Source organism: Sus scrofa, chromosome 13 (assembly GCF_054392235.1).
Source record: "Sus scrofa isolate SSC_HxYL_T2T_F1_AM1 chromosome 13, Sscrofa_HxYL_maternal_Yorkshire_Landrace_v2.0, whole genome shotgun sequence".
Classification (NCBI taxonomy): Eukaryota; Metazoa; Chordata; class Mammalia; order Artiodactyla; family Suidae; genus Sus; species Sus scrofa.
In genome coordinates, this window is record NC_139395.1 from 177,797,769 (window position 1) to 177,812,551 (window position 14,783).

The 14,783-nt window shown below is 36.8% G+C and overlaps 1 protein-coding gene across 2 annotated transcripts in view; it reads right to left on the reverse strand.

Annotated features, from left to right (window-relative positions):
- The window catches only part of CRYBG3 (crystallin beta-gamma domain containing 3), a 124,852-nt gene that overhangs the window by 54,811 nt on the left and 55,258 nt on the right, over positions 1-14,783 (reverse strand). For both annotated transcript variants that reach the window (XM_084989099.1, XM_021070691.2), the window contains 5 exons: positions 10,201-10,337; positions 8,823-8,937; positions 7,649-7,684; positions 5,350-5,483; positions 2,718-2,844 (listed from right to left, as the gene is read on the reverse strand). In XM_084989099.1, coding sequence (XP_084845225.1) covers positions 2,718-2,844; positions 5,350-5,483; positions 7,649-7,684; positions 8,823-8,937; positions 10,201-10,337 — 549 coding nt within the window. The remainder of the gene's footprint in view (positions 1-2,717; positions 2,845-5,349; positions 5,484-7,648; positions 7,685-8,822; positions 8,938-10,200; positions 10,338-14,783) is intronic.

Here is a 14,783-nt window from a genome sequence, read left to right on the forward strand (position 1 = left end):
ATGACATGGGCTCTAGAGTAAGACAGACTTGCCCTCAAGTCACAGCTCTATATTTAGGCATAGTACCTAACCTCTTAGATCCTCATTTTCTGAATATCTAAGATGGGCATCTTAAGTCTCTATCTCATCAGTTGTGTGAAGATTAGGCGCAAGTACCACCAAAGCATTAATAAGTACCCGAAAATGATAGATTATAATGAAGATTTTAATAATAACATCTTTACAAGTTAAACTAATCTTCTAATTTTTAAAAAATCTAATAAGTTTTCTATGAAGGAAATTTTTACTTATTTATATAAAAACTATGTGCCATTTTTCTAAATACCCAAAACTTTAGTGTGCAGCAGTAACTAACATGCCAATTTCTGCCAGTTTTTACAATGCATTTTATCATAGACTGTCTATATCAAGTATCTCCTAATTATTTATTAGCTATATAGTTACTACATTTTTTTTCTTTTCACAGTTTCTATTATTGCTGGATTTCAAGTAGTGATCTGGGGTTTTGGCTTTTGTTTTGCTTGTTTTAGTCACAATCATCTTTGGAAGATACCATCACATTTACTGCTGAACATTTCAAGGAGCAACACTTCCATTCAACTCTCTCCTTTAAATAAGGAGGGACAATTTTTTAAATTATTCAATACTAGGTATAAGACAGTTTGAATCATGACTCAGAGCTTCCTCAATGAATATGGTCACAATGACCTAAAAGACAAAAAGATGAAGGCTTTATCTTGTTTTGTCTTGTTTGCCTTTTCATTGTCAAGGAAGGAGTGGCTATGTAGAGAAAACCCATGGCGCCTGTACACCAGAATTGTGGACCAAATGCCTCTAAAATCTATCCTCTGCTCAAGCAAACTCAGTGCCCAGTCTTCAGTGGACTGTACATTTCTTTAAGGTAGAACTGGTTTCCAACTCACTTTCTTACTAATAAGGATCATACATGAAGAAAAAAAATGCTCCCTTGTTCCCTGTGCTTCTTCCACCCACCTCCCTTTGGGCAAAGGAGAAAAAGAGAGCTTCATTGCTCTGCCAGGCAAAGGGGGCCACAGCAGTCTAATGCCTTAAAGACTGTGCCCTCCTTGAAAGGGATTAGGAGGTGGTTTTATAGTTTGGGGAACAGAAAATAGGGACACAGATAAGAATCAGGGTAGAGGCAAGCTTGTATTGTCTTTCAAAACTGGTGTTTAGTGGTCCCAGGACTGGTTCTGGTGGTCCTCCTTCTTCCTAGAATGAAGAATGCTTCATCCCCTTGCACTTCTTCTCTCCTATCCTGGTTCCTCCTGTCTGACCAGGTGAGGGGTGGCAGAAGTGCTGCTAGTGACCCAGTCAGAAACCTAAAAGGCCAGAGCACACACAGCCCCTGTGGTCATCCAAAGCCCACTAGGACCCTTCACTTTATTATCAATTCCTTCAAAGAGGACTCTGGAGGCCATGCCAAATAGTTTAGAGTTTATATGGGTACAGATTATTTTGAAATGATACTGCAGTGATCACTCCAGATTATGAGAAAATGTGCCCCTCTGAACACAATGAAAAAGTCTCCACAGCTGGTCAGAAAACTGAGCAACATTTGCTAAGGCTGATATCCTCAGAACTCTCTAACATCTACCTCCTCTTCCTTGTGTCTTTATCAGCTTCCAGTCCTGTAATGTTCTAGACCTCTTTCACACAGGCTTCCTGCAGGCTCACATCCTTCACCTCATGCCATTTCTTGATATACTCACCCAAAAGAGCTTTCTAAACAGCTAATCTTATCACACTCACTAGGCCTAAAATCCATCAGTGGCTTATGGTCAAGAAAAAATGTACTTACATATACCATATATAATATATATACCATGTACTATATATACATGCTATATAAGGCCCTTCATTATCTGGCTCATGATTCATCTTCCCAAAGTTCTGCCTAATATCCTGACTTAACTGCATTTTCAAAACATAGCAGGTTCATTTACATGAAGGTTTTTCAACTTCAGCACTATTAATGTTGCAGGCTGATAATTCTTTGTTGTGGGGGGCTGTCCTATTTATTGTAGGGATTTAGCAGTGTCCCTGTCCTCTACCTGCTAAAATGTCAGTAGCACCCCTTCCCCCACAAAGTCATAACAATCCAAAATGTCTGCAGACACTGCCAAATGCTTCCTGGGTACAGCTGCCCCAAGTGAGAACCCCTGGCACATCCTTGCCCTTTTATGTGTTAATCTCTTGCTAAAACACCTATCTTTCCTCTTCACCCGGTCCTCAAATTTCCCCACTTGGCCAACTCTTACACTTGAAATTTCAGCTCTGCTGTCCCCTTTTCCTCTCGATTTCCAAGTGGAAGTACTTAACCTTTCTCTAGGTACCGTGAGTATTTTATGCTTAATCCAATCATAATCCAACAATATCAAACATTTATATAGGTGCTATCTTCCCTCCCAGACTGCCTGCTCTCCAAAAGTAGGGACTGAGTCTCTGGCCACTACATCTCCAGTACCTAACTCAATACATCTAACAAAGCAAGTGCTCAAAAATGATTGTGGAATCAATGGACGAAAAGTAAACCTAAGTATTCTATAATAACTGTGGCAGCTAAGAAAGGCAGGCAAGTCACATGAGTCATTCATTTTAATGCTCTTAGTTATTAGAAACATTTCATAACCTTATGTTCTACAAGAGGTCATGTCTAGTTTTCATGGAAAGCTAAAACAAACAGAAAATTAACTCACAGCTTGTAAGTACCGGAAAGACAAGATGGAACCACTTAATGCTCCACAGGCATTACTGTCTTCAAAATCTCCTTCTTCAAGCAAGAATTGCTGGCCTTTAAAATGTTCTTTCTCATAGGCAACCCACCTAGAAATACAGAGGACATCCAATTGAGTCATTAATAAAACTGCAGTCAAGAAAGTAAGACAGAAAATCATGATAAAGCACCTCATTGCACATCATCATATTTTAAAAAGCAACACATTTATTTTGCTACCATTTACAAAGACAAACAAATGGTGTATGCTTCATAGATCAATAATTTTTATAGTTTGCAGGCTTTTCCCAGCAAAAGGTTAAGTGTTGTAGAATTACAACAGAGCAACGTTCATTAAATGTTTGTAGTGTGACCCGATACCATAGCTCAACGTGGCTACGGAATAGCTTGCCAAGTAAAAAATAATGGAAAGCACAAACAGCCAATGAGAAATACTGTAAAATCCATGCTGAGATTCAAAGACAATCAGTTTTATTTTTTCTGATTAAGCCCACTGGACTCACAGAATGATTACTATATTAAACATTTATTTAGAGTTTAAATCAAAGGATCCTATAACCAGCTTTGGATCTGAAATGGGGAACTGAGAAATGCGACAGGTCTGGTATTAGCTCTGGTGGCCTAAATACATACAAAGACTTCAGTAAATATTTATGGGTAGGAAATGTTGCTTCCACCATTTTATCATGGTGATAATGGAAACAGGAAGCGCTGTGGTAGTCTTTCCAAGGATGCAGGTTTCACGACTTCTAATCTGTAACTGTCAGTATGGAACACTGGTAAACACCATTAGACATCAGTCCTCCAGGGAACTTAGCTTTACGTGGGGCAATCCACAGCAGTTAACACAATGTGGGCAAAGATGATTCAAAACACACATTGATCTGCTTAAATCTGCCTTCAGTTGATACAGGGTAATAAGAGTGGACCCCCTCCAATGGGGCAGATGCCATGAATGACTATTCTGGGCTCCTGAGTTGGAGACTTCTGAATTCTGGAGCTGGACAAAATGAAGCCAGGTAGGACTGACTACTATTATTTTGGGAGGATATAAAAAATATTCTAGGAGTTCCCGCTGTGATGTAACGGGATCAGCAGCATCTCTGGAGCGCTGGGATGCAGGTTCATTCCCCCGCCTGGTACAGTGGGTTAAAAATCTGGCACTGCCACTGCACTTTCCCTAGGTTCCTCAAGAAAGGAGAGAGATGAAGAAGAGATCCTATTACCTACAGATAAAGTTTAACACTTAAAAGTGAAAAATAATGAAATAGTGAAGCAGTAAAAAAAAAGTAGAACAACAATGAGGCCAGCTGTTCATCGTTAAATGGGGACATCACATTTCTCTTCTGCAACTGTCATATAAAAAATGAAAGTGTGTAAACTGTTTTACATGCCATAATAATTGAGATTTTTACAGAATCACTGCAAATACACTTAGAAAATAACAATGCAAATCACAATCCAGCTAATGATAAAATGATATAGACTTGAAAGAAAAGGCAAAAATATTTTATAGCAGGATTAACATGAAGTATGTCTGTCCACAGATGAGAAAACATTGCAACTAAATCCAACACAGTAAAAATGTGTTCATCCAAAATAGAAGTGCTTCTCAAACCTCTAACACATTTTTTAAATTCAGGGATAAGGAATTAAATGATTATTGATATGTCAGGTCAATTATGGACATGTACTGCATAGTCTCTTATATTTCCATTTTGGCTAGTGTGGCCATTGTTTGACTTGCTTTCAGACATTGCAAAGGCTAAGTCTTTAAATATAGACCCTGAGTGATCTTAGATAAGTTATTTAACTACTATGAATAAATATCTGAGTAGCATCTTTGACTAGAATAGCATGAACAAGTTATATGATGTTACCGCAAATAACAAGAGATATCTTTGTTTAAATTAAAATGAACCAATATTCCAAATGATCTAACATATCAACAGAGAGACTAATGGAAAGTGTCTGAAGGGATTCTAGCACTGGGTGGACAATGGCAAATAAGCAATGAGGAAAGCTTCTTCTCTGTGGCTTTACCTGCTGGGATACAAATTTCAAAGGCACACCACAGTCCAGTCACAGATTTTTCTGGGGTGCTTGCCCCAGTAACTGCTGATTGAGTTTGGGATAGTAGCAATGATGGTTACACTCAAGTTTGTACCTAGAGGTTCTTAGGGAGCTTTCTTAAAAACAGAGCAGGGCCATGAGATAACCAATGTCAAGAATCCTTGACTTCGGAAACACACCCAGGGAGGACTCACTGCCAGCATCCTCAGCACAGAAAGGCAACTAGGACAGAAAAGAGGATCAAAATTGGGGCTCTCATACATGTGTGTAATCTGTAAAAAAATAATTTTACAATTCTTATCTTCTATATTGTGTTTAGAAACACTAAGTGTTTTAGAAACTGTTTTCTTCATTTAATCTATCTCAAAAATCTCTTAATAACAAGAGATCACAGAAAGCTGTCAGTAACTAGTACTTTTTTTATATTAACATAAATTATTTTTGTTCTGCTTAGCGCATTTTTTTTGTACTGATCTTCAAAAATAGACAATTGAATCATACACTGAAAATAGAACACTCACACTCCACCGATGACACGGATTGATCCAATTCCATGAAAGTCCACGTCATTTTTTAAAAAATTAGGGACAGAATCTATATGTTCACTAAACTCTTTGGCCTGTCCGTGGAAATGAGGTTTTTCATAAATAATTACCTAAAAAATAGGAAAGGAAATTACTTAGCATACTCATATTGTAGAATAGATAAATATATTTTTACAAAAGTGACACTAAAGGCCACAATATGATTTGAGGACCACTGTCCATTTTCTTCATTATTACACATTTAAAATATAGCATACTGACATTCACAAGGAATATGAGTCTTTATCATCATAAAGGTAAACTATCTTAATGCTTCTCTTGTCTCAATATACTCAGGTACGATTACATTGTTCTAGATACCCAAATCCTAAGACCATCTCATAAAGGGTCCTGTAACTGTTTGTTTGAATTATCTTCCTATTTTTATCTCTCTGTTTAGAATTTGATATAGACCTGCCTTATATGTACTGAATTTCCTTTATACAAAATAAAAAGCTCTCTTGAGGTTCCAGGGTAAAATGATAAATTACCTACTGAGTTGAGAAAACACGTCTATGAGAAAACACTGTTTCTGTGGTCATTACTATTCACTGAAAAGAAAGAGGTATGCAAATTCCTGAATTAAAATACACAACTTCCCAAAAGTTAGAAATCACTAAAAAAAATTGGTACTTTTATTGGATATGTAATTCAAATAGGGGAGGAGGGAAGGTAGTAGGAAAGAGATCTCTAACATTTCATTTCTTTCAAAACTGGGTTAGTACTTCTCTTCTACCATTCTGATGCTCTTTACTTCCACAAGCTGCCCTTAGTACTTCCAGAGAAGTGGTAACTGATAATAGCATTAATGTATTCACACTCTTATCACCTTCCCTATTTATGGCTAATGACATAATTTGTGAACAATTGGTGAAAAAGAGCCCATACTTAGATACATTGAACCAGTAAGTTAGAGCTTCTTTAGGAAAAAAAAAAAAAAAAACCTGAGAATATCACACAGACTGAAAAAAATATGTCGTACTTCTCCTGCTGTTTTCTATATATTAAATGTTCATAGCATACTGTATTGGAAGTGATGAAGTATTATTTGGGTTTAATACATGATACATATGTTGAACACATTCAGATGAAGTAAAAAGCAATAATCCTTTGATGAGTAAGTCATCAGCCAACACCTAAAAACTTGAAAACTGTGACTATGACTGCCGTTCCATTCATACACTTCTGCAACCTGTCAGACTGCACATGTCTAAGAAAGACCCACCTAAAGTTCTGATTCAGCAGACAAGGAGACTGAAACAGGAGTCACTCAGGGAGTGTCACAAATAATTCTGCATCTATTAGGTCACTGGTTTGAAACCTTGGCTGCATGTTAGAATCACCTAAGGAGCTTTAAAAAATTGTGATCACACCCCAGACCAAAATAGTATCTGTTTGAGTGGAACTCAGGTATAAATTTTTTTTTTTTAAACTCACACATGTATGATTTCAAAATACAGCCAAAGTATATTTGACACACTCAGATACTAAGCTTTTAAAAACTTCCTCTCTGTGATTGAGAGAATGGTAGCTAATTCCACAAATTAGGAAGCTCATAAATGGGAAGCCTAGAGGAGTTGTGGCTTGTTTCAGAGGAGAGGAGGATGGATGAATTACTGTCTCCCTACCTATCTCTGGAAGTGCTATAACCTAATTAAACACAGGCCTATTTGCATCTTTGACCATGACATTGGTTTTCTTCCTATCTCTCCTATATAGTCATTCTACACTTCATTTCTTTTCCTTTTCCAAAATGTGCTTAATCCCACTACCACCACCCCAGTTTTCCTTGCCTCTACTGTTCCATTCAGATACTAACACAAACTGACATCCACCTGGGAGGAGCTGCCTACATCTCCCTCTGATCAACCTGGATCACCATCCTGGGCACCATTCCCAAATGCCTGCCATGTACCTCCACTTGGATATCTAGTTATTATCTCAATTCCTCTCCCCCAAACAAATCCCAAACCTACCATCTTTCCACCCTGTTAGGAGGTACTTATGGGTCTGACTGGGTTGCCAGTAGAGACCTCCACCTTTCCATACAAGCCCACTCCCCATTCCAGCCTGGGCCCTCAGCAACCACTGTATGCAGTCACTTCCTACCATCCCAACATGCATTTAGCTACCTATTATCAGCATACATTCAAGTAATCATTTTTAATTGTTCCAAACAGTTAAAGGTTAATACTTAAACTTTTTAGCTGGCTACCAAGGTCTGTTCAAGACGTACCTTTAAGTTCATGGGCATTTCCACTTTCAGTCCACCCTTAGGATGATAAGAAATTTTAATATTAGATATATACATATTCAAAATATTCAAAAGTACTTAAGTGATGTATATAGCATAAACATCTGATTAATGAAGATTACATACCAGTTAACTTTAAGTTGTGGTATTCTTAAAAGTTTACAAGTTAAAAATTTAAGTACAGAACTCTATAGTAGTCAAATCAAGTCAGACTACTCTACAGCAATGTGGATAGGTCAAGACATCTTGAAAAGATACTTTCCTGATTACAACCACTACAAGGAAGGAAACGGAGATTTAGTCCTTAAGTACATGTGACCAATTAAAGGTTTAATCCCACTGCAGAGTGTCTCAAAAACAAGAATGGAATTGCTAGCAGATTTAAATTTTTCATTTGGCAGAGTAGATGCTAAATCATTTAATACAAGTTTCTTCTCTGCAATTGCTTGGGCTGTTTAAATTAGAGAGAAAGGACTTCCTCTTCCAAGTTCCATCAACACTTCGTAAAACACTTAATATCTTTGTGACCACAAGGGTGTAGAGCATAAAAGGAAGCCTTCTCCTCACAAAAGCTCTAATTTATAATTTCCTTGTGTCTAATGCTTCTCCACATTGTATAGTCCTTAAAATTTCTCATTTGTTCCTGGTTTTTATTTTTTTAAAGGTTTATCACATAGCCAACATTTCACTGAATAGTTTGCCCCTCAAATGAAAAGGTTTGTAACAAAATAAATAATTTATGCAGGTACTTATGATTTTTAAGAAAGCTACCATTGACACAACTACCCATTTATCATGAATGCAGAACTTATTCATTACTGCAATGGAAGAGCATAATTTACAAGTAATATTCTAATAAGCATCAAAAAAAATTTAGAACTTTTTAAAAGTGTAAAATTTTCAAAGAATATTACTTATAAGGAAACTATATGTACTGTGATAAATTTAGCACAAAGTAAATTGAGACATTTGTTTCCTAGAAAACATTAAAATATCTTCACAAAGATATTCTCCATAACATAGAGAAAAACAGTGTATGCATAGTTTGCCAATTCAGTATACATACTCGTTTCTCAAGATTGAAAAGCATGAGCAATTATCCAAGCTATCTTAAATTCATGGATACGTGGGAAAAGTTTCTTTTTAAAATGCTTACCATTTGAAGTGGATGCAATGATTTCACTTCTGCTATGGAAACCTCAAAGAGTCCATGGTCTTCCTCCAAAACTGTAGCTTGCCCCTTAAAATTAATATCTGGGTAGGCAAGCCAACTAAATAAGAAATGAATGATTGGTTAAAGCATAATAGGAATACTTAATCTGGTTCTGTAAGAGAAGTTTAAAAAAGCTACAAAACAGAAACAAAAACAAAAAACACCTGTGTCACAGAATTACACTAGTAAAACCATTCAAAGTGACTTTTCCAAACAGTATATAACAATGAGTTAACATATTGTTAAGTATTTATATTAAAACACCATCCTAAGTCTAATCTATATTTTCTAAGCACTGGTAATACTTTCGTCAGAATTTTCCAATATTTTAAAGTTTGAAACCTTTAATTCGGGATATAACTGAAAAATCAAACCATTTCACTGTAGTCCATTCTTCTTTAAACTGGGGCAATCGGAGGTAGAAATTCCACTAGGCATTTTACATCTTGGACCCACATTTTTAGAATCAATTTCAGTTCTTGGGCTGCCTCAGGAACAGTATTTGAAATAAAACTCCTAAAAGACCCATCTAGCATCCAGCTAAACTTGATAATTATAGACATTTCTCATGGATAAGGTCAATTACTGGATCTGCCCAAGAGTTCTACTCTATGGTTGGGAGAGAGGAAGAAAGATGCCCAACAGCGACTCCTAAATTTGACACCAACTATCATCAGAGAAGATGAAAATACTGAGAGAAGAGGGATCCGTGTTGAACCAGGCAACACAGAACCTGTGACTCAGAATTTGGAGTTGAATTAAGACTGAACTCAGACCCACAGTCCTAAAGATACCTTTGGAATCAGAAAGGCATAGTATCAAATCCATGCTTACCAGCTGGCAGCCTGGAACAAACCACACAATTTCTTCATTTATGACCTGAAAGCAGCTCCACCTGCCTTGTAGGAATACAGAAGTGCCTTTCCCTGGTATTACAAAAGCCCTCAATAGCTATTAGCACTGAGACACTCTATAAATAGCTCAGGCTCCATAACCGTAGGCCAGTGGCATGTCTTTATTTCTTAGGCCCAGGATTTGGTGGATGAATAGACAATGGATGCATCAGTCAGGAGTTATGCCTGAGAATAATCTAGATCTGCTCCTGGAAGTCATGCATCAAAGACTTAATTGGATCCAAACAAAACAAAACAAAACAGACAGACTGTTTTAATCCCTGCAAAAGTCTTTCTTAGGTATCCAGAAGTATAAATGCTAAAATTAACTAAAACTTCAGAAATATGTATGTTATCTATTGAAATATGAAATAGTAAGTTAACTTTGGTAGCCATCAATCACTATAGTAAAAAGAAACAATACATACACTCCTGACTTCACAGTGAAAGACACAGATTTGGGGATGTTCAGCTCTTCCAAATTGGGGACCGCTCGCTGTATGTAGATAGGACAACGTGCTGGATCAGACTGCGGGCAAAGTTCTATCTCTGGAATGCTGCAATCCTGAAAAAAAATTTGGCTTTGAAATATCTAGAGACACACAGCCCAGTATTCTCAACACCCTGGACATACAGTCACAATTATTGTCATTGTTCAGTTGAATTTCTACCCAAAAACAGCATAAAGGAAATACTGTTTCTCCTTACCAATTTGGTAAAATAAAATTTTCTAAGGAGGTACACTGATAACATGAAAATTAGAAATATTATTTGATTGAAAAAGTATTACCTCAGTTCTTTCTGCTTTATTTTTAAAAGTCTTGCTCCATTAAGCAATGTTCAGAGTTACCAAACTACTTGAGTGCCAGAAGTCTGTAAGCCTTCCTTCTTGGAAGCATAACAAAGCCATAGGGAGGAAGGGAGTTAAGTAAAAGCTAATCTCATGGGAAACATAAAAAATAAATAGCAGAGAGTCACTATTCACTCAATGTGTTATCAAATTTACATTGACAAAAGAAAGAGGAATTTGAGGTGAGGGTAAAGGAAATCTGTTTTCCTACTTGTGGTATTCTATTTATTTGGTACAAATTGGTTTGAAGAAGACAGGCATGAAATTTGACCCTATACTCCACCACATACTCGTTGTCACCATGTCAAACCCATCAAACTTGCCTTTAAACTTTCCACTGTCAAGGTCCTTCATCCTTCATCAAGGTCAAGACTTTGATTATGGGCCTATACCACCAGCGGAGTACTGCCTTACTCTTCATAAAGCTGGGCTTGTTAGAATACCACTTTCCCTGTAATACTCCTTGGCTCAAGACCCAAGCATTTCAAATTTATATTTCTGTTTCCTTTTCTACAATATGACAACAACCTAGTGATCTATACTCACTCTCCATAACTCAGCAGTCATACTGGTACCCACACTATTTCCACTTCTGGCCTCTCCAACTTTGTAAATGGTTCCCTCACTGCAACTAAAGATGCCAATTCTTAAGAAAATCTTTTAATAGTCAAGTACTAACTCAAAAAAACAAACAGAAACAAAACAAAAAAACGAAACCCTCATGGGAGTTTCCCCTGTGGCACAGTGGCAATAAATCCAACTAGTATCTATGAGGATGCAGGTTCAATCCCTGGCCTCGCTCAGTGGGTTAAAGATCTGGCACTACCATGCGCTATAGTGTGGGTCACAGACATGGCTCGGATCCCACGTTGCTGTGGCTATGGCGCAGGCTGGCAGCTGTAGCTCCAATTCAACCCCTAGCCTGGGAACTTCCACATGCTGTGGGTGTGCCCTAAAAAACAAACAAACAAAAAACCCCTCATCTTTTCTTAAAGAATCAAAACCACAATTATTTTTCCTTTTTCTGAAACCTCAGATGTGCTTCTGTCTGAACACAGACAGAATCTATCTCAGTAATCATTAGTGTTTAATTACAAGACTCGTTTCAATAGCATAATTCTCATCTAGGACATTGCAAAATTCAAATGACTATGCTTTAATAAAACAGGTAAATGCAATAATAATCATCGGTGACATTTATCAGATTGAACTTTTTTTTTTTTACTATAATCATAGTAAAGATTACTTAGTAATTTTATAACTGCAATTTTCTAATTTTTAACCTTTCTCCAAACTGAATTCTCTTATTAATCATTATTAATCATTCTTATCAGTATACAAAAGCAAGCAAATTGATACATCTTATTTTTAGATAGTTCTAAAATGCAATACAGTAAGAAGGCATAAACTAAAATATCCTTAAAAGTACAAAATGTGTATTTCCTTCTAAAGTTTCATTTAATAAACAGCCAGAAATGTCCAGAACAGTCACCTGTTAATCTTCAAGGATGTTTTGTTTGCTATTAAAATTAGAGTTCTATTAACATTATTTAAAATGCTGCCATGTTAATGTTCCCCTAGGGATCTGAGGTACAGTAACAGAACACTTAACTAAGTGTCTCACACAAATAAGTTTCCTCTGCATTGTGTTATACAAACAATGTTTGGGTGGTACTTTATAAAAGGGAAAAAGCTAAGAGGCATTCGAGAATACCACAACACAGCAGGAAAGAGCATAATTGAAAAAGAATAATGATGGCTAAAAAACTGAAAATAACCAAAAAAAGGATGAGTACATTCTCAACTATCTTTATTAGAGGATCGATTTATTTTTTTTCTAGTTGACTAAAAAGATCTCACAGGTTCTATTTTTTTCCATGGCGGCTATTCATAGAAACAATGTCTTTGCAAGATTTGTATAACTCTTGATGGACAAAGGCAGTAAACACTAGCAACTGAAAGGTGCCTTATAGTAACTCAGCAACAATGACCAGTTTACTCTTAGTAAAAAAAAGTTTATATGGCTTCCTCCCAGACATTTCTAGTTATAACACACTTTATAAATATATCTTGGTGAAATCTACAAGCTTGGGCAATTAAAAGGAGAGTAGGAATAGAGATAAAGCTGTAGGAGAGAAACAGGGTAGGAATGAATTACAAAAACGGTAAGAAAAACTACTTGCCTCCACCTTACATGAAATACCTTCAGTCCCTGATCTGTAACAGATTTCTTTCTGCTTGGCTCATTAATGAGGACACAACCTAAGTAACTTCTGAAGCAAGGAACTGTCATTCATTTAAAAAATATATGAAATGCATAACAAACAGTTATTTGAACTATTTATTTTTTCTATTTGAAAAAATAAAGCACTGACTCAACACCCGCTGCACCACTATCTCACCTCCCATTGTTTCCACTGCCGGCAAAGATGACCCTTAAGCAGAATCTACAATTGCTTATAAAATGGGTGGTCTGTTACTTGCTGTATCTACTCACAGCAAAGCAAAGACATAATGAAAAGTTTCGACTACTCAGGTTAGAGCAACTAAAAGATGATGAAATAAGACAGAGATGGCATAGGTCTATATGTATCTGAAGATTTCATGGCCATGAAATGAAAATGAAGCTATCAACAGGCAGAATTTTGGAGAAAGCAAGCAGTTTGATGCCTGATTCTTGCTTTGTAAAATATTTAGAACAATGCTAATGCCTTTTCCATTCAATGCTCAATAGTTTTATTTTCCTTCCTCACTAAATGTTGCTGGCCTGCCCAAGACAAGTGGTTACTAACAGTGCAATTTTAAAAATGACTCCAAGAACAAACAATGCAAGAAGGAAAAAATGCAAGCATGACTTATTCTTTCCTATAATATATTCTAAGCAAACAGCGGATGTGCAAACACCCATTTATATACCCAGGCTCAACAGACTGAATTTTTTGTTTGATTTTATTGTTGTTTGATTTGGGGTGGGGGTGTGGAGGTTGCTGTTTACAATATCTTATTCGTCTTTTCTTTTCCCCACTAGGCCTGGCACAGTGCCTGATATATGCAAGGCAGGCACAAACCACACATTATTTAAATCTTAGGAGAGTCCACCTACAAACTAATTATTCATTTCAAGGGATTTCTCATGAGGTAGCTAATTACATGAGTGCTCAAGTGCTGCCTGCTGAGCTGAACTTGCAATTAAATTTTTCAGTGAAAATGAACACTGTCCTCTATGCCAGAGCCATCAATCTTCCTGCAGTACCATCAACATCCACCTCGGTATCTGACACAAGTTGCTCTGCCAGGGACTCCTCACATCTCCCGTCCTGTTTACTCTCTCAAGGTGCCAATCAGGTGCCACCTCCTCCAGATGAGGTGCCCATCTCCATGCATCTGAGGGGCCCTGCAGAGCACTTCCCACATCATACGGTCCTGAGTCAGCTCTCTCTGTCCTAGACTCTGAGCAGTCTGAAGTAAGAAACCATGCATCACTTGTATTTCTAGCCCCAGTACCTATCACAATATTGGGTCCAAAAGTAGATATAAATATTTGTTAGACACAGGTTTGCTTACAGTTTTGCAGAAAGTATTAGCTGATATAAATACATGCAGACACCCCTGTATGATAACATGAGTTTTTCTGTATGCCACCTTATCTTTCTGTATGCTATCTGCAACTATCAAGGGTTTTATAACATTGATCCAAATCATCATAAGATCTACTTCCATTTATACATTTTTTGTATAATTTTAAAAATACATAAATATCCACGACTGTCACAGGAGTAAGTGCACTAAAGCAGGCACTACATTACTGCTGAAGGAACCCTTAGGAATACATGGGAGTAACAAAAAAAGATCAGAAAGAGAAATTAAGGAAACAATCCCATCTACCATCACATCAGAAAGAATAAAATACCTAGGAATAAACAGACCAAAGGAAGCAAAAGACCTGTACTCTGAAAACTGTAAGACAAGACACTGAAGAAAGAAACTAAAGATGACACAAACAAATGGAAAGATATACCATGTGCAACATTGTCAAAATGACTATACTACCTAAGGCAATCTACAGATTCAATGCAATCCCTATCAAATTACCAATGACATTTTTCATAGAACAAGAACAAAAAAAATTTTGAATGTATATGGAAACTCAAGTCTCTGAAT